The sequence below is a fragment of the Schistocerca serialis genome, chromosome 4 (genome assembly GCF_023864345.2).
Source record: "Schistocerca serialis cubense isolate TAMUIC-IGC-003099 chromosome 4, iqSchSeri2.2, whole genome shotgun sequence".
NCBI lineage: Eukaryota > Metazoa > Arthropoda > Insecta > Orthoptera > Acrididae > Schistocerca > Schistocerca serialis.
Genome location: NC_064641.1, coordinates 543630044 through 543657705, shown reverse-complemented (window position 1 = coordinate 543657705; position 27662 = coordinate 543630044). Strand labels below are relative to the sequence as shown.

The following is a 27662-nucleotide window of genomic DNA, read 5'->3' as shown; positions in this document are numbered from 1 at the left end:
ACTACTTTCGTCTGGCCACAACTGTGGATCCATCGACTGTTCTGCGAGAAGGCTCATCATACTAGAACACATGGAACATTAGTTTACTTTATTGCATAGACGAATAAGAGATTTACTTTGACATTCTTCTTTGTCACATGAGTGCTGGCTAATTCACAGCTGTTATGGACTAACAAAGCATCACTTAGTGCACAGATTAACAAACTGTCCCACACTTAAATGAACAAATAGATCAGAAGTGTAACTAGTCCTATACTATGTAGTTGATTCCTTCAGATGAGGTCACGAACTGGGGAGAGCTCTTGCTAGCTTGATTCTACATTGATCTCAGCGAGAGGTCGCTGTTATTCTGAGAGGGGAGACGTGGTCTTCAAGAGCACGTCTCATACGTCACTGCGGATGTAGCGAGACCTCACTAATGTCTGTGTGACGACTTTGGTGTGGCAACGCGATCTCTGTGCAAGTCCACAATCCCCCCTCCCCCCATAAAAACCTCTGCACCGCCATCATGAAGGGCAGAGGCACGCATTGGCGGCAGGGAGGGAAGACTGGATGTGGTCACAGATGAAGGGGTAGGGAGGGGAATTGTGGCTAATGGCGCCTCGCTGCCCGCACAGCTGTATCCACCATGAGGGCCCCTGGGAACACCAGCTGAAAAACCAGACCATCATGCATGCTTGCATCCAGAGACATAGACACTGTAGGTGGCTGGACAGCAACATGATCTCCTGGAGTGGCGTGATGACCTTCTGGGGATGGGACGTTCACGGACACCGTTTCGGGCAGCTGGGCAGGTGCCGGTGCAGGTGACGTCAGCGGCGGGTGGAAACGGCGGCGTCGGCGACGGCGGTGGCGGTGAGTCATCGATCTCCATGGGCACCACAGGGGAAGGTACCCACAGTAACTGGTAGAGAGATGGCTGTGACTGCAGATGAGTGCCCCAGCGATGTTCTCGATCTGCGGGCAAATATTCTGTGACAGTATCACTGACATACTCATATGCGCACCGCAGCTGGTTTAGGTGGCGCTGCAGGAGCCCAGCAGAACCGTGGGTGATGTATGAGAAGTGTCCAGTCGCTCTGTAATGACTCTATGCTCCCAACGCTGTTGATTCCCAAAGGCTTTGTAAAAGATTTTATCTTGCTGCTGAAACTTTGTGCCACCTAGTGGAATGAATTGTTGCGGTGGCGTCTGCAGGAGATGTAACAGGATACCGTGACTATGACCGTGTAATAATTACGCCAGCGACTTCCCATCAGGTGGCAGGGAGTGATAGTAGGACACAAAAATTTTCGATGCCTGGTCCCGTGTGTGGGAGAAACGTTCGAACTAACCGTTCAACGTCAGCGTTAGACTGTGGGTGAGCACATACAGTGGTCACATGGTGTATGCCACTGGCAGCACAAAAATGTTGGAGAATGGCTGACCTGAACTGTGGATCATTCTCTGAGACCATGACATCAAGAAAACATTCGAGACAAAAAATAACAGCCAAAGCCGATATCATATTTGCAATAGTGGTGGATGTCACGGGGACGTAAGCGGACAAAAGGAAACTTATTGTAAGTATCTACCGGTAACAACTATCGCGTGTTCCAGAACTGATCCATCAAATCAATATGAATGCACTGCCATGGTCAGGAAAGACGTGGCCACTTAAAAGAGCACTGCACGGAGCTGACTGATTTTCCGCACAAACTTTATAACGAGCGCACTTTTGTTCATTCCGAGCGTCACTGTCATGCCAAGTGCAATGACGGTCGACCAGGTGCTTTGTACAAACTACACCCCCAATAACGTTTGTGTAGTAGAAATAGAACTTAGTGCTGTAGGGATTGAGGAATCACAACATGTGTCTGGAACAGGAGAACACCTGAGCGCTGGAAAGCATGTGACAATGTGAAAAATCGCATCGCGCTACTGGGTGTCTTTTTTTCCAAACAGCATGGCCACCCATGGCACATGTATTACAAAACAATCTGAGGAACTGTGTCACTGCGGTAGCACGCCGAAAGTCGAAAATTTTGAAGTGACTCAATATCCTGAGAATCGGCTTGAAAACAAAATCCTCCAGACAAATCAAATGCTGTGTTGGTACCAACTGGTAACAAGACAATATTTCAGTCCTTGAATGTTAGGCAGTGTGCGTGTACAACATCTCATACTGATAATTAGACAATATCAGAGCCCAACATTGCAATTTTTGCGCTGTCTAAAATGGGTCAGGCTTGGCAGGGTTGAACACGGCTATCAAAGGCTGATGATCTGTCAGCAAATACAACTTCTTACTCTGCAAATACTGACGGAATTTTGTAACACCGTAGATAATGGTGAGCAACTCTTTTTCAACCTGACTTTACTTACATGGTGCTCTGCTAAGAGTTTTCGGGACAAAAGCAATAGGTCTGTCAGTAAAACCTATCTTACGGGAAAGTACTGCTCCGATCCCATAAGAAAATGCATCCACAGCCAACAAGACCGGCATAGCTGTGTCAAAGTGTGTCGGATGTCTACTACTTAACAATGAGTCTTTCAGTTGCTGAAATGCTTTCTGGCATTCTTTGGACCACATAAAAGGAACATTTTTCTGGCACAACCGATTAAGTGGAGCAGCAATTTGCGCAGTTTAGGAATAAATTTTATATGATAGGTGAGCTTCCCCATGACAGGAGCCGCGCGGGGTAGCCGACCAGTCTAGGGCGCCTTGCCACGGTTCGCATGGCTCCACCCGTCGGACGTTGAGTCCTCCCTCGGGCATGGGTGTGTGTGTTGTCATTAGCGTAAGTTAAATTAAGTAATGTGTAAGTCTGTGGACCGATGACCTCAGCAGTTTGGTCCCATAGGAACTTACCACTACCACAGCTGGTGATCCGTAATATTATGGGGTGCCAGCAGGTCTCTAATTGCAGCTAAGTGCGACGTCGTTGGATGTATACCCTGTGCATTTACTGTGTGAGCTAAATAGTTGAGTTCTTCCTGGAGGGAATAGCACTTGCCATTGCTGCAATTTAAGTCTGCAGCTAAAACAACTTGAAAAAAAAAAGTTTAAATTTGCCAAATGTTCCACAGGATTAGGACCTGTGAAGACAATATTGTCCAGATAGTACAAGAACGGACTCTAGCTGTTCACTGTTCCAGTAACCATTGAGAAATTCGAGGAACTCAGCACTTCCTAACGATAATGTTTAAAACTGGAACAAACTTAAGTGATTGTCTATCACAAAGAATTGCTTGGACTGTTCGTCCAACTGTAACTGCAGATATGCCTCTCGCAAATCTACATTTGAAAAGTATCTGTCCTGTGCCAGTCCGTCCATCAGTTCCTCTGGACGTGGAAGAGGAAAAGAATCCACAAATGTTTGTGCGTTTACTGTTGCCTTAAAGTCCTACAAAAACGTAAAGCTCTGATGGCTTTTTCAGAATGACCAAAGGAGATACCCATTGGCTTGCTGAAATGGGTTTGATAACCATTCTAGCTTGCCATCTTTGTGATTACTGAGCAACTTGCTCATGTGCTGCATGGGGAACAGGTAGTGGGCGAAAAAAATCGCGCCTGTGTATTGTCTTTGAAGTGACGCGAGCTTCATAGTCTTTAGCCCTTCCTTTTACTTGGTTCAAATAGTTACCTGCACTTATCACACAAGACAGAAACTTTATTGTGAGACACCGAAACACTAATTTGTAACGCATTGTTCTAAATGCACAAACAAATCAAATAGATCTAACACAAAGCCGGCCGTTGTGGCCGAGCGTTTCTAGGCGCTTCAGTCCGGAACCTGCTACGGTCGCAGGCTCGAATCCTGCCTCGGGCACGAATGTGTGATGTGTCCTTTTGTTAATTAGGTTTAAGTAGTTCTAAGTCTTGGGGACTGATGACCTCAGATGTTAAGTCCCAAAGCGTTTAGAGTCATTTGAACCACCTAACACACAGCCGGCCGAAGTGGCCGTGCGGTTAAAGGCGCTGCAGTCTGGAACCGCAGGACCACTACGGTCGCAGGTTCGAATCCTGCCTCGGGCATGGATGTTTGTGATGTCCTTAGGTTAGTTAGGTTTAACTAGTTCTAAGTTCTAGGGGACTAACGACCTCAGCAGTTGAGTCCCATAGTGCTCAGAGCCATTTGAGCCACCTAACACAAATATCTTGGAACTGTTTTTAGAATTAAGTATATTAAATGAAACACACTTTGTCACACCCAGACAAGTTGCTGACAGACTGCAAATGACACAGACTGGAATTTCTTGTCCACTGCAGACAGACGAAACAGAAGCAGGCTGCTGTAGCGGTGGGTTAGCGATTCTGGTATAAGTCTCTTTATTCTTCAAGGAAACAGAAGCACCAGTGTGCAACTGCAATTTAATTACCTGGTATTCCACTAGTAACTCCGTATTGCAGCAGAGGAATTACGTGATGTGGAAGAGTACTTGGTTTGGTTCGCACCTCAGTGAGTGACGTCGCCTACACCGTAAACATTTGTTGTCAGCGAAGCTGTGGCGAGCGTGCGCTGACACGACAGCAGCTGTTGCCCTTGCCTTGCTTTCCATGTAAGTACACGGTTTGAATGTGACCCTCACGTCCGCGTCAAAAACAACTAGCATTACAGCACGGAAGATCCTGATCATGCCTCTGAAAACACTGAGGACACGATTTCCTCCCAGAGTTTTGTAACACACTCCATGTGCTAAGAGGTTGAAAATTTTAACTTCTGTTGTTCTTACTGTCTTTCCTGTTTCTATTTCTCTGAGTTCCCTTCTGAACTACTTGAATACTATTCCGTACATTAGACTGACTCTCTGGTGCACTACCCACACTACGAACAAAGATATACATGGAACCTCAAAACCTACCTACGTAGAGTCCTGGGTGTGGTATGGGCGATATTTTGGAGCAACTACCAGCGACGGTGTTCCTTGTTTGCTGAGTAGGACAGTTGTCCAACAGGGAGGAGCAGGCTCCTATCTGCTGTGTCCGAAACTGTGCAAGTTGAGTTACAGACATTTCCTGTGGCGGCTGAGACATGTTGAAATATAATAGGATACACACTAATAAACAACTAACTAGAATCAGAGCAACAAAATTAGGAAAAAAAGACGCGCGCAACACGAGGGGAGCGTACAAGCCAGTAAAATGCCGAACGTTGTCTTTATTTGTTGTGACCAGGCGAAACTACTTTCGTGCAGACACAACCGTGAGTTCTTTGATTGCTCTGGGAGGAGGCTCATCATACTAGAACACATTAAACAATGTTCACTTTATTACATAAATGAATGAAAGCGTTACTTAACTTCGACTCTCTTCTGTGCCACAGCAGTACTGGATAATTTACAGGTCTTGGACTACCAGAGCTTCACATGATCCACTAATTAACGAACTGTTCTCTTACAGTATAATGTTTCACATTTAACTGAACAAATCCATCAGAACTATAACTGTCAGCCTGATCCTATGCTACAATGCTGACTCCTTCAGAGAGATCTCGAAATGGGCAAAACTCTTTCTGGCTAGACTCTATCCTGACCTCATCGTAAGGGCGCTGCTCTGCTAAGGGGGGAGACGTTGCCTTCAGGAGTCAATTTTATTTGCATTTTAGTTGGGTATTATGCAATGGCATAAGGGCATCTTTTAGACCCCATTGTAGACCATCGAAACGCTTTCAGATACCGACTGGAGCTGCAATAGCACTGACTGTACAATAACCTGTAGAAATATGTGGCAAATCTATATACAAACACCAAAAAAAATTTTACATCACCCCAGTACCCAGAGCCGGCTGCGGTGGTCTCGCGGTTCTAGGCGCGCAGTCCGGAACCGCGCGACTGCTACGGTCGCAGGTTCGAATCCTGCCTGGGGCATGGATGTTTGTGATGTCCTTAGGTTAGTTAGGTTTAAGTAGTTCTAAGTTCTAGGGGACTGATGACCACAGCTGTTAAGTCCCATAGTGCTCAGAGCCATTTGAACCCAGTACCCAGAACTCCTGAAGATAGATGTTGACTGTCGATATTGTATCACAGACACAGTCCCTTTGACTGTTCAGAGATGTCACTAAACCCGCCCAAAGATGTAAATAACCATGAATGAGCAGCGCCTATTAGACGGAGGGTGTCCGACAGCCGATCAGTTCCAGTCATTCCATCAGGAAGGAAGTACATGGCTCGTGTTGTCTGTAGTTCAACCATGCCTAGACGGTCAATACCGAGGTTCGTTCGCGTCCGCTTTGTTACTTTGTACCAGTAGAGAAGCGTCCAGGCTTCTCGGAGTGAACCAAAGCGATGTTGTTCAGACATGGAGGAGATACAGAGAGACAGGAACTGTCGATGACATGCCTCGCTCAGGCCGCCCAAGGACTACTACTTCAGTGGATGACCGCTACCTACGGATTATGGCTCGGAGGAACGCTGACAGCAACGCCACTATGTTGATTAATGCTTATCGTGCAGCCACAGGACGTCGTGTTACGACTAAAACTATGCGCAACAGGCTGCATGATGCGCAACTTCACTCCCGACGTCCACAGCGAGGTCGATGTTTAGCCGGCCTGTGTGGCCGAGCGGTTCTAGGCGCTTCAGTCTGGAACCGTGCAACCGCTACGGTCGCAAGTTCGAATCGTGCCTCGGGCATGGATGAGTGTGATGTCCTTAGGTTAGTTAGGTTTAAATATTTCTAAGTTATAGGGGACTGATGACCTCAGATGTCTAGTCCTATAGTGCTTAGAGCCATTTGAACCATTTTTCTGAGCATTGGGGAACGACTGACAACAACGGCGGAAAGAAATACAGTAGAAGAAGAATGGGTAACTTTGAGAGATGAAATAGTGGAGGCAGGGCTGGTAGAAATCCTTGGGTTACAGAAAAGTTATTGAATTTAATTTATGAAAGGATAAAATATTAAAATGCAGTGAATGAAGCAGGCAAAAAGAAATACAAACGTCTAGAAAATGAGATCGACAGTGCTCAGAGCCATTTGGACCAATTTGAGGTCCATCTTTGCAACCACAGCACCACGCAGCGCGGTACAGTTGGGCCCAAGAACATGCCGAATGGACCGCTCAGGAGTGGCATCACGTTCTCTTCGCCGATGAGTGTCACATATTCCTTCAACCAGACAGTCGTCGGAGACGTGTTTGGAGGCAACCCAGTCAGGCTGAACACCTTAGCCACACTGTCCAGCGAGTGCAGCAATGTGGAAGTCCCGCCCCCTCCCCCACTCTGATGATGTCACCCACCCCCACCACCACCTCTCTCTTGGACATGGCAGAAAACAGTCAATCTGTGCTGAGCTGCTGGAGAGGAAGGTTAGGGAAACTATAGATGGCTCCTAATTATCCATCTGCATGGATAGTGCTGCACAGCGGGTGCCTAAAATCGCAATACAGCTCAAAATTGACGATGTCGCACAACTAGTGTTTTTCTGCTGAAAAAAAATTCACTATACTACTCGAAACTACTAACAGGCGGACTAAAAACAAATAGTGACTTTACAAAGACGCTCCCTTCGCCTACAAGTAGAAATATATCGCTCTACTCCACATGTGAACTGGCAGGAAAAAGACTCAATCTAAAACAGTAACTAAAACAACCCTCTAAACTGATGTATGCATAGAAATTATGTAGAACCGGGAACTGCAGTGATGTTAAATCATCTAATGACACGTACCTGCTACTGAAAATAACACTGTGCTAAGAAAACGACTGCACAAAATGTAACTCCACATCATCTGTAAATTACAGCTGTATGCTGTGAGATAGAAAAACAACGCTGAAAGCTTTGTAAATTAGCAGATGCTAGCACAGCGGAAGTTAGAAACTACTATTATTACACAAGACACTCGTAATTTGTCTTTATTGCACAGAGTGGCTCAGCACAAGGTCCTGGGTTTGCGGGGGTTGGGGGGGGGGGGTGGGGGGGGGGAAGGGGGGGTTTCAGTCATGTTGGGGTGGTGGTGTTGCTCCCTCAATGCCCTGCGTGAGACTGCAGCCTGCAGCAAGGCCGCAGCAAGCGCTGCCGACTGCCTCGCTACCTGACAGCCACCAGCAGAACTACAGCATGGCAGCTTGGCACTCCAAGTGGCTCCTGCATGAGGCGGCATGCGGAGTCCTATTATGATTTCACAAGAGTGACGTGATCCATTATGTATGATCCAAACAAATATGCTCTTGACCTCATGTGTATACATGGATGTGTGCAAACAGAAGCTGTCGCCAGTCTAGAACAACAGCATACTTTCGCGAAGGACACACCTTGCCAATGTTGTAGCATGCTCCTTGTCACTGAGAGACAGAGTTCACTACTGTATTGTGCTTGGAAAGAAATCATCACAAATTCATTTGTGGAATGTATGAGGGTAACATAACCAACATCACAGAACTTTACGCATCTACATGCCGCCACACCATAAATTAATGTCCAAACTGTACTCTCAAACACCTGGATTTTAAGAGTCTTCTGGACATGCACAAATTTATTCCCCCACCCGTGTTAACTGGCTGGCGCTGACCGTAGCATCAGCCACCACTCCCAGCTCTGAGGTGGTACACTGTGCTGGCCAGGTGCCCCGAGTCTCAGTGCCGGCTCACGTTGCACCGTTAGGCCACATGTTTCAAAAGACAATGAAATTTGTTGCACAGTCCTACATACGAGAAAACCGCTAAAGAAAAAACTAAGTCTTGTAACTAATAACCATAAGCACTGTCCTACTCAGGAGAAAAGACAAAAGACTTATACCTTATGCAGGGCTTACTAGCGATAGACTTTCCACATCAGAAGAAATTTTGTCGCGGGTTTCTTCACCAGGCAATTCTGATTCCAGGATTTATGCCATCCTATTCAAAGATGAGGCCGCCGTTATGGAAAGTGTTATCTTCAACTTCGTAACAGTCATCTGAGGGATAGTATGCAGAAGCCCCATGGTACGGTGACAGCGAATGATCAGCATCAGTGCATCTGGAATGTGTTGGCCAGGATACTTGGCGACCGTATTTTGGGACCAGTCTTCCTTCCACATCGCATAACAGGCTGGAACTATCGGCGTTTCTTGTGGGTGACTTTTCCTCCCGTGCTGGAAGAAGTGCCACTGATGATTCGTAAGGTTATGCGGCTGCTACTTAATGGTGCTCCACCCCACTTCGCCATTAACATCTGGACACATCTCAATCAATGAAGTGGACGAGGGGGTCCAGTTGCATGGCCTGTTCGTTCAGCGTTTCTCAACCTGTGCAGTAGCTGGTTATGGATCCATTTCAAAGTATCGTGTATGCAGAGCCCATTCCAGATGTGGAGACACTGGAGCCTTTGACATTGTTCGGATGCAGCCAGGTCAATGTGAACGTGTGAGACAGATCATGTTATGGTGAGTACATGCATGCATTGAGGCACATGGAAACCATTTTCAACACGAACTATAACTGGGGCTGTGTGGTACAGTGCGTATTAGACTGCAGTCTCTGTAACAAAGGATGACAGAATAAATGGTATCTAGAATGGAAAACTTGCATTTCCGGACATAAGTTCAGTAGACCTTTTATGTTCCGTATTCTCTCATCGATCGATCGCTAAAGCTTGTACACGATGGAAAAGATCACCCTGTATACCTAGAGAGCCGAAACGTTAGCATGGGATGTGCTACAGATAATTGAATAACCACAGACTAATCTGGTCTGTGAAGATTGTTACGTGCAAACTGGAAAATAGAGAAAATTAGTAGCTCCACTCGTATTTTTTAATGAATAACAATGTTAATGACATAACAGATTGCAGATCATCCTTATACTTTACAAAGTTATCTGAGATTTTAATGCCCATAATCGACTGTGCTTCTCATCTCCAGAGAACGAGAAAATGCCTCTACTACCGGTGTTTCACCATCTTGATGCAAACAACATATCACAAGCGATGTTCTCTCAACCAAATAAAGACGAGAAATATGTAGGGCGCCAGGATACCTCACAGTCGAACAAGAGGCTTCTAGAGAGAAACTTGTAACGGCTTGTCTCAAATAGGCACGATAGTCGAAAGCAAGCCAAGCCTCATTCCGTACCTATATAACATTCAAGAATTAGCGAAGTATAAGAAATAGTTCTTCATGATGACTGTCGCTCTAGAAATATCAATTTTCTATGTAAATCTACATCCTCCTTATGGCTAGACATAATTTTCCACGTCAAATATTCCGTACTCCTATGGCTGAAAATGCGTTGAAATCGCAATTTTCTATGTCAAATCTATACGTCCCTTACGACCGGACACAGTTAGTTCACATCCCTTCCACATCATTTTCTTTGCATATGGCGGAACATAGACCACAGTAAATTTTCACTCCAACACATATAATGAAATTATTGTTTATATGTATAAAGGGTCCGAAAAAATTATCATATGTCCAAACTCACACTGACTAGGTGTCTCGACTTTTCCTTTGTTCTAGGAAATTATTTTGTTATTTATATCTTCCAGCCAATCAGATTCGAGAACAGACTGCAGATATTTTCAGCCAGCGCTTCCTGAAGGTGCTGTATCCCTGCGAGACTCTCTCAAATACACTGGTGTCCAAAATGAAAACAACAAACCTCTATTTCCTCGTACTGTGTCTGATTTACGATATAATCATACAAACTGTCAACAGATGTACATACGGTCGTGTTCTGCACTGTATACGTCTTTTCGGTCAACGGAAAACGTCGAAAACTATGACGTCAGGGCACCTATCAAACAAAGTAGTGTTTGCTGGGTAGTCCCACATCCACAATCGCTGTGTGCACAGTCACAGGCGGCGCAGTATGACACAGAGAAGACGTCCACCGGACTCTCTGTCATGGAAAAATTGGAAGCAGGAGAATTACAAACACATGTGTTCGATGGCTTAACGTGAATCGTTCTGTTGTATCTCGGATGTGGCGACAGGTTATAGAGACCGAAACTGTATCCCGAAGACTAGGGCAGGGCCGAACACGAGTCACATCAAAAAGAGAGGACTGTTATTTGGCTGCAATGGAACGACGGTACCCCTTTTGTACTGCGCAGAAACTGTCACCTAGCCTCGCAGCATCCACTAGATGTGTTGTATCGAGGTAAACGGTATAGAGAAGGCTTCGAAAGAGTGGCCTTTATTGTCAGAGACCTGCTGCATGTGTGCCTCTGACGCGTCTTCACAGAAGGGAACGTCTAGAGTGGCGTCGTCAACATGCCATCTACACAGTCGAATAGTGCGCCAATGTTCTTTCCACAGATGAGTCCTGATTTGGTCTGCACAGTAATTCTCGACACATTCGCATCTGAAGGGAATGTGGAACACGATATCGAGACCTGAACATTGTGCGAAGAGACTGATATCGAGGAGGATCGCTAATGGTGTGGGCATTGATTATGTTGACCACTCGAACAACTCTTCGTGAAATTGCTTAGGTGAATCAGAAATCGTGACGAGGTTTTAGGACCTCATGTGTGATTGCTGCGAGATGCTGTGCGCCCAGACTTCGTATTGATGGACGATAATGTTCGACCTCATAGATCACGAGTGGCTGATGTTTTCTTGGAAACGCCGCGCGGGATTAGCCGAGTGGTCTAGGCGCTGCAGTCATGGACTGTGCGGCTGGTCCCGGCGGAGGTTCGAGTCCTCCCTCGGGCATGGTTGTGTATGTTTGTCCTTAGGATAATTTAGGTTAAGTAGTGTGTAAGCTTAGGGACTGATGACCTTAGCAGTTAAGTCCCATAAGATTTCACACACATCTGAACATCTTTCTTGGAAACGGAAGATACCGCACATATGGCGTGGCCTGCTCGCTCTCCCGATTTGAATCTCATAGAGCATGTCTGCGATGCGCTAGGGAGACGAGTTGCGTCATGTTAGCATCCACCAACCACTCTCCAAGACTTGCGAGCAGCTCCACAGAAAGAATGGGCGTTGTTGCTTCAACATGACATTCATGATTTTTTTTACACCATAGATACGCATGTTCCGTTGTTATCAGGCCTGTATTGCGGCCAGGGTTGGTCACACCTCATAGTGAGCACTTTAACGTTTAACCAGTTGTCAGGATTTGTGTGCAAATCTGTTAAGTTGGAAAAAACGAAGAACATTTTCCTCTGCTGTTAAGCATGTTGCAGTTGTTTACATTCTGTATTCTTTACATTGTTTGTATTTCGTTATCACCTGTTAATACTGTTTTGTGGCAAAATAAATGCAACCTTGAAAATTTTCCGTTTGTCGCTTTAATTTTGGACACCAGTGTAAGTGTTGTAAAGCACAGGCGTCTGGAATCATGTGATAATCAACTGCGCTACCGCGTACGAAAGGGTTGAAAAGTCATGAGGTGATGTACAGTTGTAAACCTCGCAGTCGATAGTGCTGCGAAGAACATATGTGGCTCTACTTAGGGGAGCCGATAAGAGAATGTCCCGCATATCCATGATGTTACAGCCGTATTGCCTGCCCAGTTTGTACAATATAGCAGATCCAGTTGAACTCTTCCATTGGTACATTATGCGGGTGTTTTCGAAATGAGTTTATCACCGTTACGGTCAGATATACATATCAAGACGCTGTGATCCCAATTCTGCACGTCAAATCCATCACCACTTACATACGTAGACATACGTAGTTTTATACCATAATAGTAGGCTGATCACATCTCGCACATGTCTGTGATATATCGGAACACTAACCACAATAACGTTACTTCCAACAGCATTACATATGCGACGGCTACTGTGATTATCGTTTAAATGTGTACAACGTCCGAAAAATCATGGTAGGTCCACACCCACACCAGCTTGGTGTCGTTTCGCAAAGCATACCATAGCTTCCCGGTAGCAAAACTCTCCCACCACATCGTCGTTATCACATATCTATCGAGGAATAATCGGCGTACTTAAAATTAAAAAGCTCTCGCGTCTTTTATTTATGTTATGTCCGTTCTTGCTTGACAGACAGCGTGTGCCTGAGCAGGAAGAAGCGACACAATGTAGAAAGAGTAACTTAGAAGGGTACAGTCCTCCTCTCCTGACATTGCCCATTCTGCAGGATTCCAAAGCTAAGTGTTCTGGCTTAGCGTGAGATTCCTGAGCGCTGAGGCGAAATGCTTTCTGCAAACCGAAACATGAGTGCGTTGTGAACAACAGCTGACCATCGTTTCCCTACATCCGTACATCACTGTCTCGTATTCATACTGACAGAGAAAGCATCTAACAGTATCACAGAATTTTCAATACACTACCCATTGAATCATTTACAATAGCGCAACAATCTCGCAAGAGTAGAGGAAGATTAGGGACTTACTCATAGCATTGCTAATTTTTTACCCCCATACTCTGTTCGATAGTGATCCGATCGTGATACGGTATACCGTCTGGAACACAACATATCTGTACTGATAATTATTTATTTAGAAGCAAACCCACCAGTGCCGGCCAGTGTGGCTGAGCGGTTCTAGGCGCTTCAGTCTGGAACCGCGCGACCACTCCGGTCGCAGGTTCGCATCCTGCCTTGGGCATGGATGTGTGTGATGTCTTTAGGTTAGTTAGGTTTAAGTAGTTCTAAGTTCTAGGGGACTGATGACCTCAGATGTTAAGTCCCATAGTGCTCAGAGCCAAACTCACCAGTTACACACTTATCCAACTATCGTATATCGAGAGCCAATTAACAAACAAGTACAAGACGGAACGATTCAGCGTCATTGTTTCCTCCAGAAACGGCAGCCATCTTACTATCTTTTATACTTAGATCCGAACTGTAGTGCCATAGTCTCTAGGTGGTATACCGACGGATTTGCTGTTTTGACATACCGACGGGATTTGCTGTCACTCGGCTCCTAGACAGTCACTTCTTAGTGGGTGGATCACAGCCCCTTTAAAAATCCAAGCAAATGAATTTGAGCCTGACCTATGCATTCTACTTCAGCTCGCTCTAGATGCTTACTGCTAAGAGTCTTACGGCAGTTAACGCTTCCGGTGACAGTATACGGTATTTATGGTCCTATTAATGTGCAATAGATTTAGGCATATCCAGCTCAACTACAAACTCCACCAGAGGTCTTCGTGCCTGCTTGCAGACAACTTCGTCATCTTCGAACATCACGTATGTAAAACAAATACACTGCAAGCGGCATGTTGGAGGGTACATCACACTAATATTATCGATTACCTTTCGTCCCAGTCTCACATGCTGATCGAGTAAAAATTTGCCTATATAAATCCATACATACCCTAATTCACACCCATGTTTCCAGAAGAAATACGTTGTCTTTCCAAATAGCTTTGTTTTTTGCGTCACACATTCGAAAGTAGTTTGCCCAGCTATACGATCCTAGCAGCATCCACATGGTACTTTTGCATTACTGATCAATCGCTTAATACGGACAGATGTGGGCTCACAGGATTGGTATACACCGACTACGCAGTGTCGAGCTGTCGTATTGTCGTCACTGTTCACCAGTACGTGTCACTTAACGACCAGCATGTCTACGCCTGTTAATGTCGGGATAGCAAATGACAATGATCTCAAGTTATAGTGCAACCTGGGAATGTATAGTGATGTACGAAGATGGGGCTCGTTCAAATAGAGGGGGGGAAGCTGTGCGACAAACCGACGTATTTATTGAGAGCAGTACGACACAATCTGTCTCGGCAGTCCCGTCTTCGACAGCAGCAGTGTTGGTGCAGCAATTACGCACAGCGCTGAGTGTTGTTACGTTAAAATTAACGACTCGAGAGGCAGCACAAGACGTACTACTAAGGCAACAAAGCGCCCTGAACACACATGGTCTGCAGGAAGCGGTATGCGCTGCAGTGGACGACTTTGCTGTAAGGGACTGGTCTCGTAGAAGATGCCAGGTAAGTAAGAGAGAGGGTGACGCAAGAAACAGCATTTTCTCTATAAAAATAAAACCTTATTTATTTTAGTGTATTTTTATGAGTTCACGCAAAAATTCGACATCAATCTCCGCCTCCTCCTCCTTCTCCTCTTCCTACTACTCACCGGGCAGCAAATACCACCGTGGTGGTTCGTCCATCTGTGTTTGTGGCGAGGGCGGATGCCGGGATCTGTAAACTAATAAAACGAAATTAGCTGTATGGATCACTCACAAACACGCACACGCACACACACACACACACACACACACACACACACACACACACACACACATACAAGCTACATTCCGCTATGAATTTTGATCTGAGTGTTAGTAAACTCTGCCACAAACACCTGTTCACAACAGGCCAGACCATATCACTTTCACTATGGACCTCACATGTAGTGACTGGTTATCGTAACTACAAAGAGCACTAAGCAGTACTGCATGCACGTGGTATAAAACAAAGGGTACACAAAATCTGGAGACATTTCTTGAGTCAAACACAGTACTGATATTGTCGAGCACAGAGAGATTTATACGTATCTTAAAGGCAGTAGATACAGTACTAAAGCAGGAACTTGGTACAGGACATTGAATGTTCAACCTAAACGAAAATAACTAGGATATATCACTAGTAAGTGTAACATAGTGGGTAAGGTTACCGATATCCATAAAAGATTTATGAAATAGATCCAGCAGTGATGTAATTTTTTTTCGTTTACAGTGTTGCTCTTAGCCGTAAAGTATTGCTTTCAACCACAAGTGAACTAACGTAACACATAGATTCCTTTAGGAATCACGCACTGTCGACATAAATGGAAACGGCATTGACATGTAACTTCTTTGTAACTTGTTTACAGTAAGCTGTGTAGGGAAACGATACAGCTCCTTTTACTTAGCAAATCCCTTATCAATTTAACTATCCAAGCACGTTCAACAGATCGATTCAAGGCTTAGTAAAACATTAGATGGTCCTCTCTATTACCCGCTACATGTGAAACTCGGCATTCCATCTTCGAAATGTCTTTGGATCTTACACCACCGTCAGCTGTAAATCAGATCAATAGAGAGGTGACAGCAGCGGAAGCAACTGGAAGCATTTTGCGCTGCGTGTGGTGGTAACGAAATTGGACAGGGAACGGTAAGAAAATGATTTTCTCGTTTTCAGCATTACTGACTCGCCAAGTTTTGATGAAGATCGCTTAACGAATTCACTTACACTCATCTGCATCAGGGTACTCTAGAACTAACACGTGTAATGAACTGTGGTCATTCCGCTATCACACAACGTTTCCTGAACCGTTTTCGAACTGGTTAAGAGCATAGGGACTGGGACAGCTTCTCAGATGAGAGTAGAGTAGTGATGGCGAGAATTGGAAGTATGCAGTGCACCATCACTCGTCCATCCGTGGTGAAGGAAAGGAATGATTTTCCACATGAATTTCATACCAACCCTGCGGACATTCAGCTACATGAATAAAGATCGGGGTGTCTGTGCGTGTGTTGATGGAGATCTAAAATGTACTGACAACTTGTAAATCGCAGTTTCCCAATTTCGACGGGAACGAATTATGTCAGCCAAACTCCTACAACTATCAAAGGAGGAGGAGAAGTAGATGGATGCAGAGCTGCTTGATGGCCAGCACATTACTGTGTTTAATATAACTGAATCTGATCTCGCACGCTTTCCGTGTAGTTGAAAATATATCCAGGCATTTCGACTCATGCATGTCCTTCAATAAATTTATTTAAATATATGTATTATTTTCGTTACTATACAAAGATGAGGAGCTCTGGTCAAAGGTTGAAAGTCTCCTCTTCGAGACAGAGAGGAAGGAGGAGGAGATGGATGTGGAGGAGGAGGTGAATCTCCCGCCCTGTCCGTCTGGATGGAAATAAGTGTCATCATTCACAATCTTGCAAATGAGTTCTGTGTGTGTTCATTTCATATGAGATGATTGATTTATACTTCGTTGTGTGAAAAATGCTCCAGTATATTCATTGATATGTAAATCTCCCGAGCATCGTGTGCAGTTGTAGTTTTTAACCTCTGCTGTGGTAATTTACAAAACTGTTTCGTGTTGCTTTTATATCCCGCAACATACAGCTGCAAATTATAGATGACGTGGTGTTACTCTTTGCGCAGTAGTTTTTTTAGCACAGTGACTATGAGACACATAGTCTTTTCTTCGAAAATTTGCCTCCAAAATTCAGATGCGTCTTACACTAGAAATTATTATAAAATTTCCAGTCTTAAAAAGGGGAACGTGAGTTGCGGGGATTCACAAGATTGCTAACAGTGCCTCCCTCCCGCCCTGCCATCACAAACCCAAAAGAGTGTCTAGTCTGTGACGCGTCATTGCAGTCTACGGTGGTAGCGAATTTGAAAGTGATTTGTGTTATCGATAACAGTAGAATATTTTTATTAATAGCTAGTTTCGTAATGCAAAAAATAATAGGTATTCATATGATGAGGGCTATAAATTGAAAGTAATAGCATACGCAGAAGAACATGGAAAGGCAGAGCAGCTGAGCAGGATTTCGGTCCTCCGCCAACAGGAGAAACCATTCACGATTGGCGGGCTAGTAAAGAAGAACTGAAAAAATAAGACTAAATGTACGAATAGAGGACTGAGTACAAAATGGCCAAAACTAGAAGTGATGTACTGAAATGGATTCAAGGACGCCGTCAAAATGGCACTGGAATTAACACAAAAATGTATTCAAATTCACGTTCGTAAGGTAGCGCTACAGTTATTGAACTGAATGAAATAAAATCGTCATAACTTCAGAAATGTTTGTGTTAGGACGTTCAAACTGCATGGTTGGCAGCGGGGCATGATGGGAATTAGCATGTGCTTGTATGGTTTAATTCAACGGCAGACCCGACTTTCATTTGGATGGGTTCGTCAGTAAGAAAATTGGCGCATTTGGGGGACTGAGAATCCGCATTCCGCTATCGAGAAGTCTGTTCACGCTGAACCGGTGATTGTAATAATCGGTGCGATATTCCTTGATGGCTCGGTGACTACCGAAATGTACGTGAAGGGTTTTGCAGATGATTTCATCCCCATTATTAACTTCAACGGGTCATGCAGAATTTCGCTATTAGTCTGCGCCACACCATCCCCAATGATGGTGGGCATATTGAACATCTCATAACCTAAATCCAAATATCTGTAGTGACGTTTACATGTTGAACAAAGTGTGTGCACTCCGTAGTTTGTGACTAATTTACGTTGTTTTCATATAGTTCAATAATTATCATCCTGTAACATACTTTGTGAGTGGAGTTGGTTGGTGCTACATGTTTATGAAGTGTCATGGACTTAGCATGCGTACCAAATCCAACATATCTCAGAAGATTCCACAAGAGTATGAAGTGAAAATACGATCTTTTTATTGCTTTATTATTCAGCATCAGGGATTTTAAAGGCGAGTTGAGTTTTATAAATTAAGAATTCTTTAAAAATGTTATTTAAAAAAACTGCTCGAAAATTAAGGTGCATTTTATAGTCCGTCGCTTCTTATAGTCAGTAAAATACGGTATCGGTAGTGGGTATGTGTAGTGTGATTTTTTAACATCAATGTAGGTACAATTTCTCCAAAATTTCAATGCAGATATTAGTTTAGGGTGTTGTTTCAGTTACCGTTTTAGACTGACTCTTATTCCAACCAACTCACGTGTGGAGCAGAGAGATTTATTTCGACTTGTAGGTGAAGGGAGCGTCCTAAGTAGAGTTCCTATTTATTTTGAGTCAACCAGCTACTAATTTCGAGGGATATAGTGAATTTCTTTCCAGCAAGATAACACCAATGACACGTTGTTATTCATTATGAGAGCCCCTAAGCTACAGTCAACGATAAGGGTTGGTATTAGTATGGAGACCATACACACTACAATACAGATGGTGGGTTACACACGTGGAAGAAGGAAAATTTTGATGTGTCAAAAAGGAGAATGTTTTTCAAAAGATTTGTACTAGAGTGGCAAATAACAGTCACTTAGAACTGTGTTATGTACAAAATAAACAACCACAGGTTACGGAAGCCCCTAAGGCCATGTGAGATCGAGTTTCGACAATCAGGGTTTTCATTACGACAACCGTTCAATGCATTAGTCAAAAATTTGTAGTCCATTTTATTGTAGTAAGATTCAGTGTCTTGAATACTCCTGCTTTTGCCCTGATATCACCCATGCTTTTTCGTCTTGTTTCAACTAATGAAGTCGTCTGAAAACATGATATTTTCTATAGATCAATAACGTCTCTAAGCTGGTAGAATGAATGTAAGTGGTGGCAATTGAAAGTGAACGCGCAAGATTTTTGAAATATTTTGGAGACTGTTATAATAAAGTAAAATAAATGTTATTCTATAGCAGAATGGGAGTACATTCCTTTGTACTTGTCAGAATATTGCCACTTGTTTCTGTTTATGAGCGCCATGACAGTGATGCCGGAGACTTATGAGAATTGGAGCAAAATTAAGTTCCCACTGATTTGTCCCTCAGTAGTCAGAAACGCAACGTTCCTGCCCAATTTATGCTGTGACATGTACAACTGCTTATGCTCGCGTGTGCAGAAGAAGTAAGTAGCTCGTTGGAGGCACTAGGGGGAGGTGGAAAGGTACGGTTTCGTAATACTTCAGTGCACACTCGGCTTTTCGTAAAACGCTGCAGTATCTTCAGCAGTTGGTTAATTAGTTACTGATACATCTCTTACACAGTGATGGATGTGTTAAGTCATTTCTGGAATATTTGAGTTAACAAATGTGTATCTGTAATTCTCAACAAATCACTTTATCTTCCTCCACCACACGACCGGCTACCCACTATCTATTACCAGTGAGTGTTTGTGTTTATATGTTTCTTAGAATTCCAATGTGCATTAGGAAGTTCGATAGGGTTTTGGTGTTGTGAATGTTATGGGGGTAAGGAGTGGCTGAAGTCCCAGATATCTCTTTTCCTCCCACAGGTGTTAAAGAGGGGGAACGTGTTATTCAAAGCAGAACTATTTGAAATGATTTTGTTCTGTTTGGAAATGTACTGTAAATATCAAGATTGCTTTTAAACATAACGACCATGAAGTTTCATGCATGTGCTCCACTCTTCGTTATGTTTCAGAGTTTTCGAAGGTTCGCAATTGTCTTGAAACTCTCGTATATTTTGGGTTAGATGTTTTAGAATGATTTTCAATATTTCTGAATGGTATCCAGTGTTAGAGATGGAATTGCTCAGTGCTATTTCCTAGACGTTTCATGTTTTCTGAGTATGGGCATGTCCGACTACATTAGCCACAAATAATAAAGCAAAAGGTAATAAGGAAAGATAGCGAAAAATCGAATATGGCTTTAAGAAGTGAAATAGGAAAGCAATGTGTCTTAGAAGTTTTTAATCTAAACTAATTTCGAGCCATTATGTTAGCAATTTCCGAAAATTCAAACAATATATTTTAGGGACATTACAAAAGTGGTATTTCATTAGTGAGCGATTTTTAGTGTTTAATATCATCAACCAAATAGACGAAGAGAAAAGTGATGTAAAACGTAAAAGATGACAAAGTAGCATATTTTTTAGTATTTGTAGATGATGTGTCGAAAAATATATTTTTATTTGCTCCTGTGAACATTTTTGTGATAAGGTGAATGTGTCTTACTGCTCGATCAGCAGATCGCACAAAAAGTGGAGAGAGATTCTCGAAGGGTAACGAAGCGAAATAGGCCAAGACGAGCTTGTCCTTTATAACTGTGAATGAAGGTACATCACATGGTTAAGCCATGTCACCATTTAATTTCGATCACCAAACAGTATGTGAGTGCTTAGTTTTTTAAAGATGTCGTCAATGACGCAGAGTGTGTACATCTCTCACTTGTTTTGTTATACAGTAAATAAATATCAGATTGTCAAGCTGTTGTTGTCGGAATTCTCTTGCACAGTGTTGGTGAGGATAAGAAGATGTATGTCTTGCATATTCTTTAGTACATTACAGTGTTGAAAATTCGAATAAGCGAAGCTGGAGCTAATTCCAGTCATTCTCTAGCAAACTTCCGCTTTTTGTTTTCTTCTAAAACAGCTTTTAATTATCAGAATTTTCTTTTATGGTTGGTAAAGAAGCCTCACATTTCACTCATCACTGCACTACAGTGCTACAAAAAGCATTTAAATTAAATCATTTGATAAACCATTTAATTGTTGTTTATTCACCATGAACTTCACTGTTGGGTTACATAAGATCAGCGTTTGTAAACATTAGGATCTGTCTTGAAATATCTTCGCTAGACGTATTACATACAGTATATGTAAGAAAACATTTCAGGTGTTGCAATTGTTCGCCTAAGGCCAGTCACAGGCGTTGATGTTGCTGCTCCAGAAGAGTCCTGAAGCACAGTTCTCGTGAATGGCTACGCCATTGCTGCACTCCCAGAAGCCGTTTGGGTCCGACTCCTCAGGGAAGTATTTGGGCGTGGCTCCGGCGTGAGCAGGACATTGGGGGTCAGCCAATGTCAGGGCTGCCAATATACACAGAGCAAGCAGGATCGTCAGCATTGAAAAAGTTCAAGTAGTAGTAGCACAATACATCGAATACAAATTTCATTTACGTTCAATTCTCAAAAAGGAGAAATAGAAGTGAATCGTTCAGCTTTAGTAGGTGACGTATAATGGGCCTGGATAAAAATATGGAAACACAAACCACTGGCATTCAAAACAGCTTTCAGTCGCCCTGGAATGGGAATGTATGTTTTTCAAGGGAATCTTGTATCATTCTTTCCGTAGAATAATGCCAAATTTAGGCAATGGTGTTGAAGGTGGATAGCATTCGCGCTACCTTCTATCCAGAGTGGACCACAAAGGCTCAATGTTGTTGTTGTGGCCTTCAGTCCTGAGACTGGTTTGATGCAGCTCTCCATGTTACTCTATCCTGTGCAAGCTTCTTCATCTCCCAGTACCTACTGCAACCTACATCCTTCTGAATCTGTTTAGTGTATTCATCTCTTGGTCTCCCTCTACGATGTTTACCCTCCACGCTGCTCTCCAATACTAAATTGGTGATCCCTTGATGCCTCAGAACATTCCTACCAACCGATCCCTTCTTCTAGCTAAGTTGTGCCACAAACTTCTCTTCTCCCCAATCCTATTCAATACCTCCTCATTAGTTATATGATCTACCCATCTAATCTTCAGCATTCTTCTGTAGCACCACATTTCGAAAACTTCTATTCTCTTCTTGTCCAAACTACTTATCGTCCATGTTTCACTTCCATACTTGGCTACGCTCCATACAAATACTTTCAGAAACGACTTCCTGACACTTATATCTATATTCGATGTTGACAAATTTCTCTTCTTCAGAAATGCTTTCCTTGCCATTGCCAGTCTACATTTTATATCCTCTCTACTTCGACCATCATCAGTTACTTTGCTCCCCAAATAGCAGAACTCCTTTACTACTTTAAGTGTCTCATTTCCTAATATAATTCCCTCAGCATCACCCAAATTAATTAGGCTACATTCCATTATCCTCGTTTTGCTTTTGTTGATGTTCATCTTATACCCTCCTTTCATGACACTGTCCATTCCGTTCAACTGCTCTTCCAAGTCCTTTGCAGTCTCTGACAGAATTATAAGGCTCAATAACAATACTGATATCTGCTGACTAGGGTTGCCAGATGAGATGCTACAGTTCAACCTCATGCTCACAAAAGTAGTACTGGTCGATGCGAGCTGTGCGAGCTCTGTCGTCTTGGTTCACTCACAGACACTAAACGCGGCCAGTAGTTGGAGACAATGTGAAACAATACTCATCCATCCAAATGACCCTCTTCCATTGCCATATAGTCCAGGTTTTTACGGCTAGAGCACCACGTTTTCCTGTTATGTGCACTTGCATCTCTGATGAATATTTCTGGAATTGCAGCTCGCCCTTCAATTACAGGCTTATGGAGCTCCCTTCATGTTTTTTCGCTTCTGACAGAGCTCCCGAGTACGAGATGCAGTTCTGCAGTGACTTTTGAAGCTGTCTTCCTCTTATTTTTCGTCACAATCCTCTTCAATGACCGTCCGTCACGGACATTCAACACACACTTTCGTCCGCATTATTGTACAGAAACCAGATGGCAGTTATAAGAGTCGAGGGGCATGAAAGGGAAGCAGCGGTTGGGAAGGGAGTGAGACAGGGTTGTAGCCTCTCCTCGATGTTATTCAATCTCTATATTGAGCAAGCAGTAAAGGAAACAAAAGAAAAATTCGGAGTAGGTATTAAAGTCCAAAACGTTGAGGTTCGCCGATGACATTGTAATTCTGTCAGAGACAGCAAAGGACTTGGAAAAGCAGTTGAACGGAATGGACAGTGTCTTGAAAGGAGGGTATAAGATGAACATCAACAAAAGCAAAACGAGGATAATGGAATGTAGTCGAATTAAGTCGGGTGATGCCGAGGGAATTAGATTAGGAAATGAGACATTTAAAGTAGTGTAGGAGTTTTGCTATTTGGGGAGCAAAATAACTGATGATGGTCGAAGTAGAGAGGATATAAAATGTAGACTGGCAATGGCAAGGAAAGCGTTTCTGAAGGAGGGAAAATTGTTAACATCGAGTATAGATTTAAGTGTCAGGAAGTCGTTTCTGAAAGTATTTGTATGGAGTGTAGCCATGTATGGAAGTGAAACATGGACGATAAATAGTTTGGACAAGAAGAGAATAGAAGTTTTCGAAATGTGGTGCTACAGAAGAATGCTGAAGATTAGATGGGTAGATCACATAACTAATGAGGAGGTATTGAATAGGATTGGGGAGAAGAGAAGTTTGTGGCATAACTTGACTAGAAGAAGGGATCGGTTGGTAGGAAATATTCTTAGGCATCAAGGGATCACAAATTTAGCATTGGAGGGCAGCGTGGAGGGTAAAAATCGTAGAGGGAGACCAAGAGATGAATACACTAAGCAGATTCAGAAGGATGTAGGTTGCAGTAGGTACTGGGAGATGAAGAAGCTTGCACAGGATATAGTAGCATGGAGAGCTGCATCAAACAAGTCTCAGGACTGAAGACAACAACAACAACAATGGCTTATCGGATGATGTTTTCCTGCTTTCCCTGTACGCTGCATAAATCTTCGATAGCTATCTGTTGAAACAGCTAACACTTCAGCTACCTTAAGACACAGATTTTCTGTCGTTAAGCACTACACAGAACACCGTTTCCATCCCTATCGACATTTACGTCGTTCTAAGGACATTATGCAAGTGCCGCTCGTGATCAAATAAAACAGCGCAACCAGTACGCTTGATTAGTATCTGCATTTAGGTCAAAAGCATGTATTTCTGGCGGTTTTTTCATATTTTAGTCCACCCCTGTATCTCCTGTATATCCAAGTGTACTTCCCTCTGTTAGCATATGTTAGCCCATGCGTCATAACAGCATCTTATCGCCAACCAAAAGCTAGTAGAAGTTATTCGCTCTGGGGTGTACCATAGGTATCTTGCTACGAATACGGGAGTTCGGCTCAGCTTGCAATTCTTAAAATTGGGATAATAAGAAAAATAAAGCAATGGCTTGAGAAAGTTTATAGTTAGATGGCTCTGAGTACTATGGAACTTAACGTCTGAGGTCATCAGTCCCCTAGAATTTACAACTACTTAAACCTAACTAACCTTAGAACATCACACACAACCATACCCGAGGCAGGATTCGAATCTGCGATCGTAGCGGTCGCGCGGTTCCAGACTGTAGCGCCTAGAACCGCTCGGCCACTCAGGTCGGGTTTTTAGGTTGATATATTGATTTTTTATGTGCTTATTAAGCATTAAAAATAAGATATATAAATAAAATATGGCTTTATTATTCATTAGAACTGTATACATGGAAACACAAAGGCGCTGTTGTTACGGCACTATGCGTGGTTTGAAGAGAGCAATATTTAAAAAAATCTCATATTCGCAATATCAGTTCCCTGTGATTTGCAGAATTTATTCAGACAAATGCTGTACTGTTCCTTCAGTGACGCCCAGACTCTAGTTTTGAAATCACAGGCAAATTCATATACTTTAGATGAAAAATTAATAACAGTTGTAGAACTTAAAAAATTAATTAAAAAGCACAGTATATAACTGCTCTTGAAAGTTGATGTGATACCCTAACAAAACTCTGTGAGAGCATTCTGTACGAGTGAAGACACTGGAATTCCTTCCACATAACTTACGACATCGTATAAGAGTCGGCTATAAAAGATATCATTCCTGATACGAAACATGTAAAGACTAACTATTCAGGAGCAATTATTGACAGAGATTGCAAAGTGCTCCGTGAACTGATTCATTACTTTCGTTTGTTCGCCTAATGTGTGGAGTTTGAATCTGATTGCCTGTCATATCAAAAGTTAGTACTGACAAAGTAATATGCTCGCTTCAGACAATGTTTAAGCAATGAAGAAATAGTTCATGAACAAAACTTTAAGGACTGAAGTATATATGATCTGTGTACTAAAATGATCAAGAGGAAAAGTGATTTCAGGCTTTATGGGGTTTGGTTTTTTAGGAATATACAAAAACTTTACAACTTCTCTGTAAACGTAGTTGCCTCTTATGATCTGCTGCAGCGTATTACTACAACCTAATAGATTGGAGCAAACATGGACGCCAACGAAGAAGGCAGTTCACTCTTGCAGAAAACACAACTTATAAGCGCTTGAAGAACACGTAAAATTATCTCGTAATAAACTGTTTGTCAGAACTTGATAGGAGAATATAGAATATATCATGACCAATTATGAACAAGTTTTACTGATGAGTTTCTAAGATAAAGTAATTTAGAGACTAAGAATGAAGACTGATAAATTTTCTACCCGCTGATCTTGAATATCTCAATATGAACATATGTGACATCGTTTCTATAAAATGTATATACTGATGTACACTTCACAATGAAATCTAGCAAAGGTTAAGAGGCGTCAACTCACCCTTCATGTTTAGTTAGCGTGTACCACTTTCTAGAAAGTTGAACTGGTCTATATGTAACACTAGCTGAATGTGGGTTACACAGAGTGTTACAAAAAGGTACGGCCAAACTTTCAGGAAACATTCCTTACACACAAAGAAAGAAAATATGTTATGTGGACATGTGTCCGGAAACGCTTACTTTCCATGCTAGAGCTCATTTTATTACTTCTCTTCAGATCACATAAATCATGGAATGGAAACACACAGCAACAGAACGTACCAGCGTGACTTCAAACACTTTGTTACAAGAAATGTTCAAAATGTCCTCCGTTTGCGAGGGTACATGCATCCACCCCCCGTCGCATGGAATCCCTGATGCGCTGATGCAGCCCTGGAGAATGGCGTATTGTATCACAGCCGTCCACAATACGAATACGAAGAGTCTCTACATTTGATATCGGGGTTGCGTAGACAAGAGCTTTCAAATGCCCCCATAAATGAAAGTCAAGAGGGTTGAGATCAGGAGAGCGTGGAGGCCATGGAATTGGACCGCCTCTACCAATCCATCGGTCACCGAATCTGTTGTTGAGAAGCGTTCGAACACTTCGACTGAAATGTGCAGGAGCTCCATCGTGCATGAACCACATGTTGTGTCGTACTTGTAAAGGCACATGTTCTAGCAGCACAAGTAGAGTATCCCGTATGAAATCATGATAACGTGCTCCATGGAGCGTAGGTGGAAGAACATGGGGCCCAATCAAGACTTCATCAACAATGCCTGCCCAAACGTTCACAGAAAATCTGTGTTGATGACGTGATTGCACAATTGCGTGCGGATTCTCGTCAGCCCATACATGTTGATTGTGAAAATTTACAATTTGATCACGTTGGAATGAAGCCTCATCCGTAAAGAGAACATTTGCACTGAAATGAGGATTGACACATTGTTGGATGAACCATTCGCAGAAGTGTGCCCGTGGAGGCCAATCAGCTGGTGATAGTGCCTGCACACGCTGTACATGGTACGGAAACAACTGGTTCTCCCGTAGCACTCTCCATACAGTGACGTGGTCAACGTTACCTTGTACAGCAGCAACTTCTCTGACGCTGACATTAGGGTTATCGTCAACTGCACGAAGAATTGCCTCGTCCATTGCAGGTGTCCTCGTCGTTCTAGGTCTTCCCCAGTCGCGAGTCATAGGCTGGAATGTTCCGTGTTCCCTAAGACGCCGATCTATTGCTTCGAACGTCTTCCTGTCGGGACACCTTCGTTCTGGAAATCTGTCTCGATACAAACGTACCGCGCCACGGCTATTGCCCCGTGCTAATCCATACATCAAATGGGCATCTGCCAACTCTGAATTTGTAAATATTGCACTGACTGCAAAACCACGTTCGTGATGAACACTAACCTGTTGATGCTACTTACTGATGTGCTTGATGCAAGTACTGTAGAGCAATTAGTCGCATGTCAACACAAGCACCGAAGTCAACATTACCTTCCTTCAGTTCGGCCAACTGGCGGTGAATCGAGGAAGTACAGTACATACTGACGAAACTAAAATGAGCTATAACATGGAAATTAAGCGTTTCCGGACACATGTCCACATAACATCTTTTCTTTATTTGTGTGTGAGGAATGTTTCCTGAAAGTTTGTCCGTACCTTTTTGTAACACCCTGTATATACATCTCCAATAGGGTGACGTGTTGGACCTTGAAGAAGTTGACTCGCACAGCTGTTCAGAAAGTCTCCAACGCTAAAGGTATTCATGCATCTTTGTTTCTACGAATGTATCGTGTTGTTTGTAGCACGAGAATAATGACAGTGCTACAGTGAATGGCCGTTTCCGTTGCATTGAACGTCGAATAAACAGAGGAAATGGCTCA

The 27662-nt window shown here is 43.2% G+C and overlaps 1 protein-coding gene and 1 long non-coding RNA gene across 2 annotated transcripts; both read right to left on the bottom strand.

The window, feature by feature from the left end:
• On the bottom strand, window positions 1–27287 carry LOC126475262 (uncharacterized). The gene is made up of 3 exons (XM_050102977.1): window positions 27274–27287; window positions 14967–15038; window positions 1–957 (listed from the first exon to the last, which is right to left on the bottom strand). Exons 2-3 carry the CDS (start codon window positions 14998–15000, stop codon window positions 668–670), a joined length of 324 nt encoding a protein of 107 aa, XP_049958934.1. The 5' UTR covers window positions 15001–15038; window positions 27274–27287; the 3' UTR covers window positions 1–667.
• On the bottom strand, window positions 21015–26849 carry LOC126475268 (uncharacterized). The gene is made up of 2 exons (XR_007586685.1): window positions 25795–26849; window positions 21015–21351 (listed from the first exon to the last, which is right to left on the bottom strand). It is a non-coding gene; the product is annotated as an uncharacterized LOC126475268 (long non-coding RNA).
• Window positions 27288–27662: the final 375 nt, after the last annotated feature.

What these genes read in the sequence shown, in the direction of transcription:
- LOC126475262 (XM_050102977.1), bottom strand. Translation starts at nt 15,000, where the DNA reads ATGGACGAACCACCACGGTGGTATTTGCTGCCCG. An exon ending in ACGGTGGTATTTGCTGCCCG is followed by an intron (nt 958 to 14,966) that starts GTGAGTAGTAGG and finishes ATTTGCCCGCAG; the next exon opens with ATCGAGAACATCGCTGGGGC.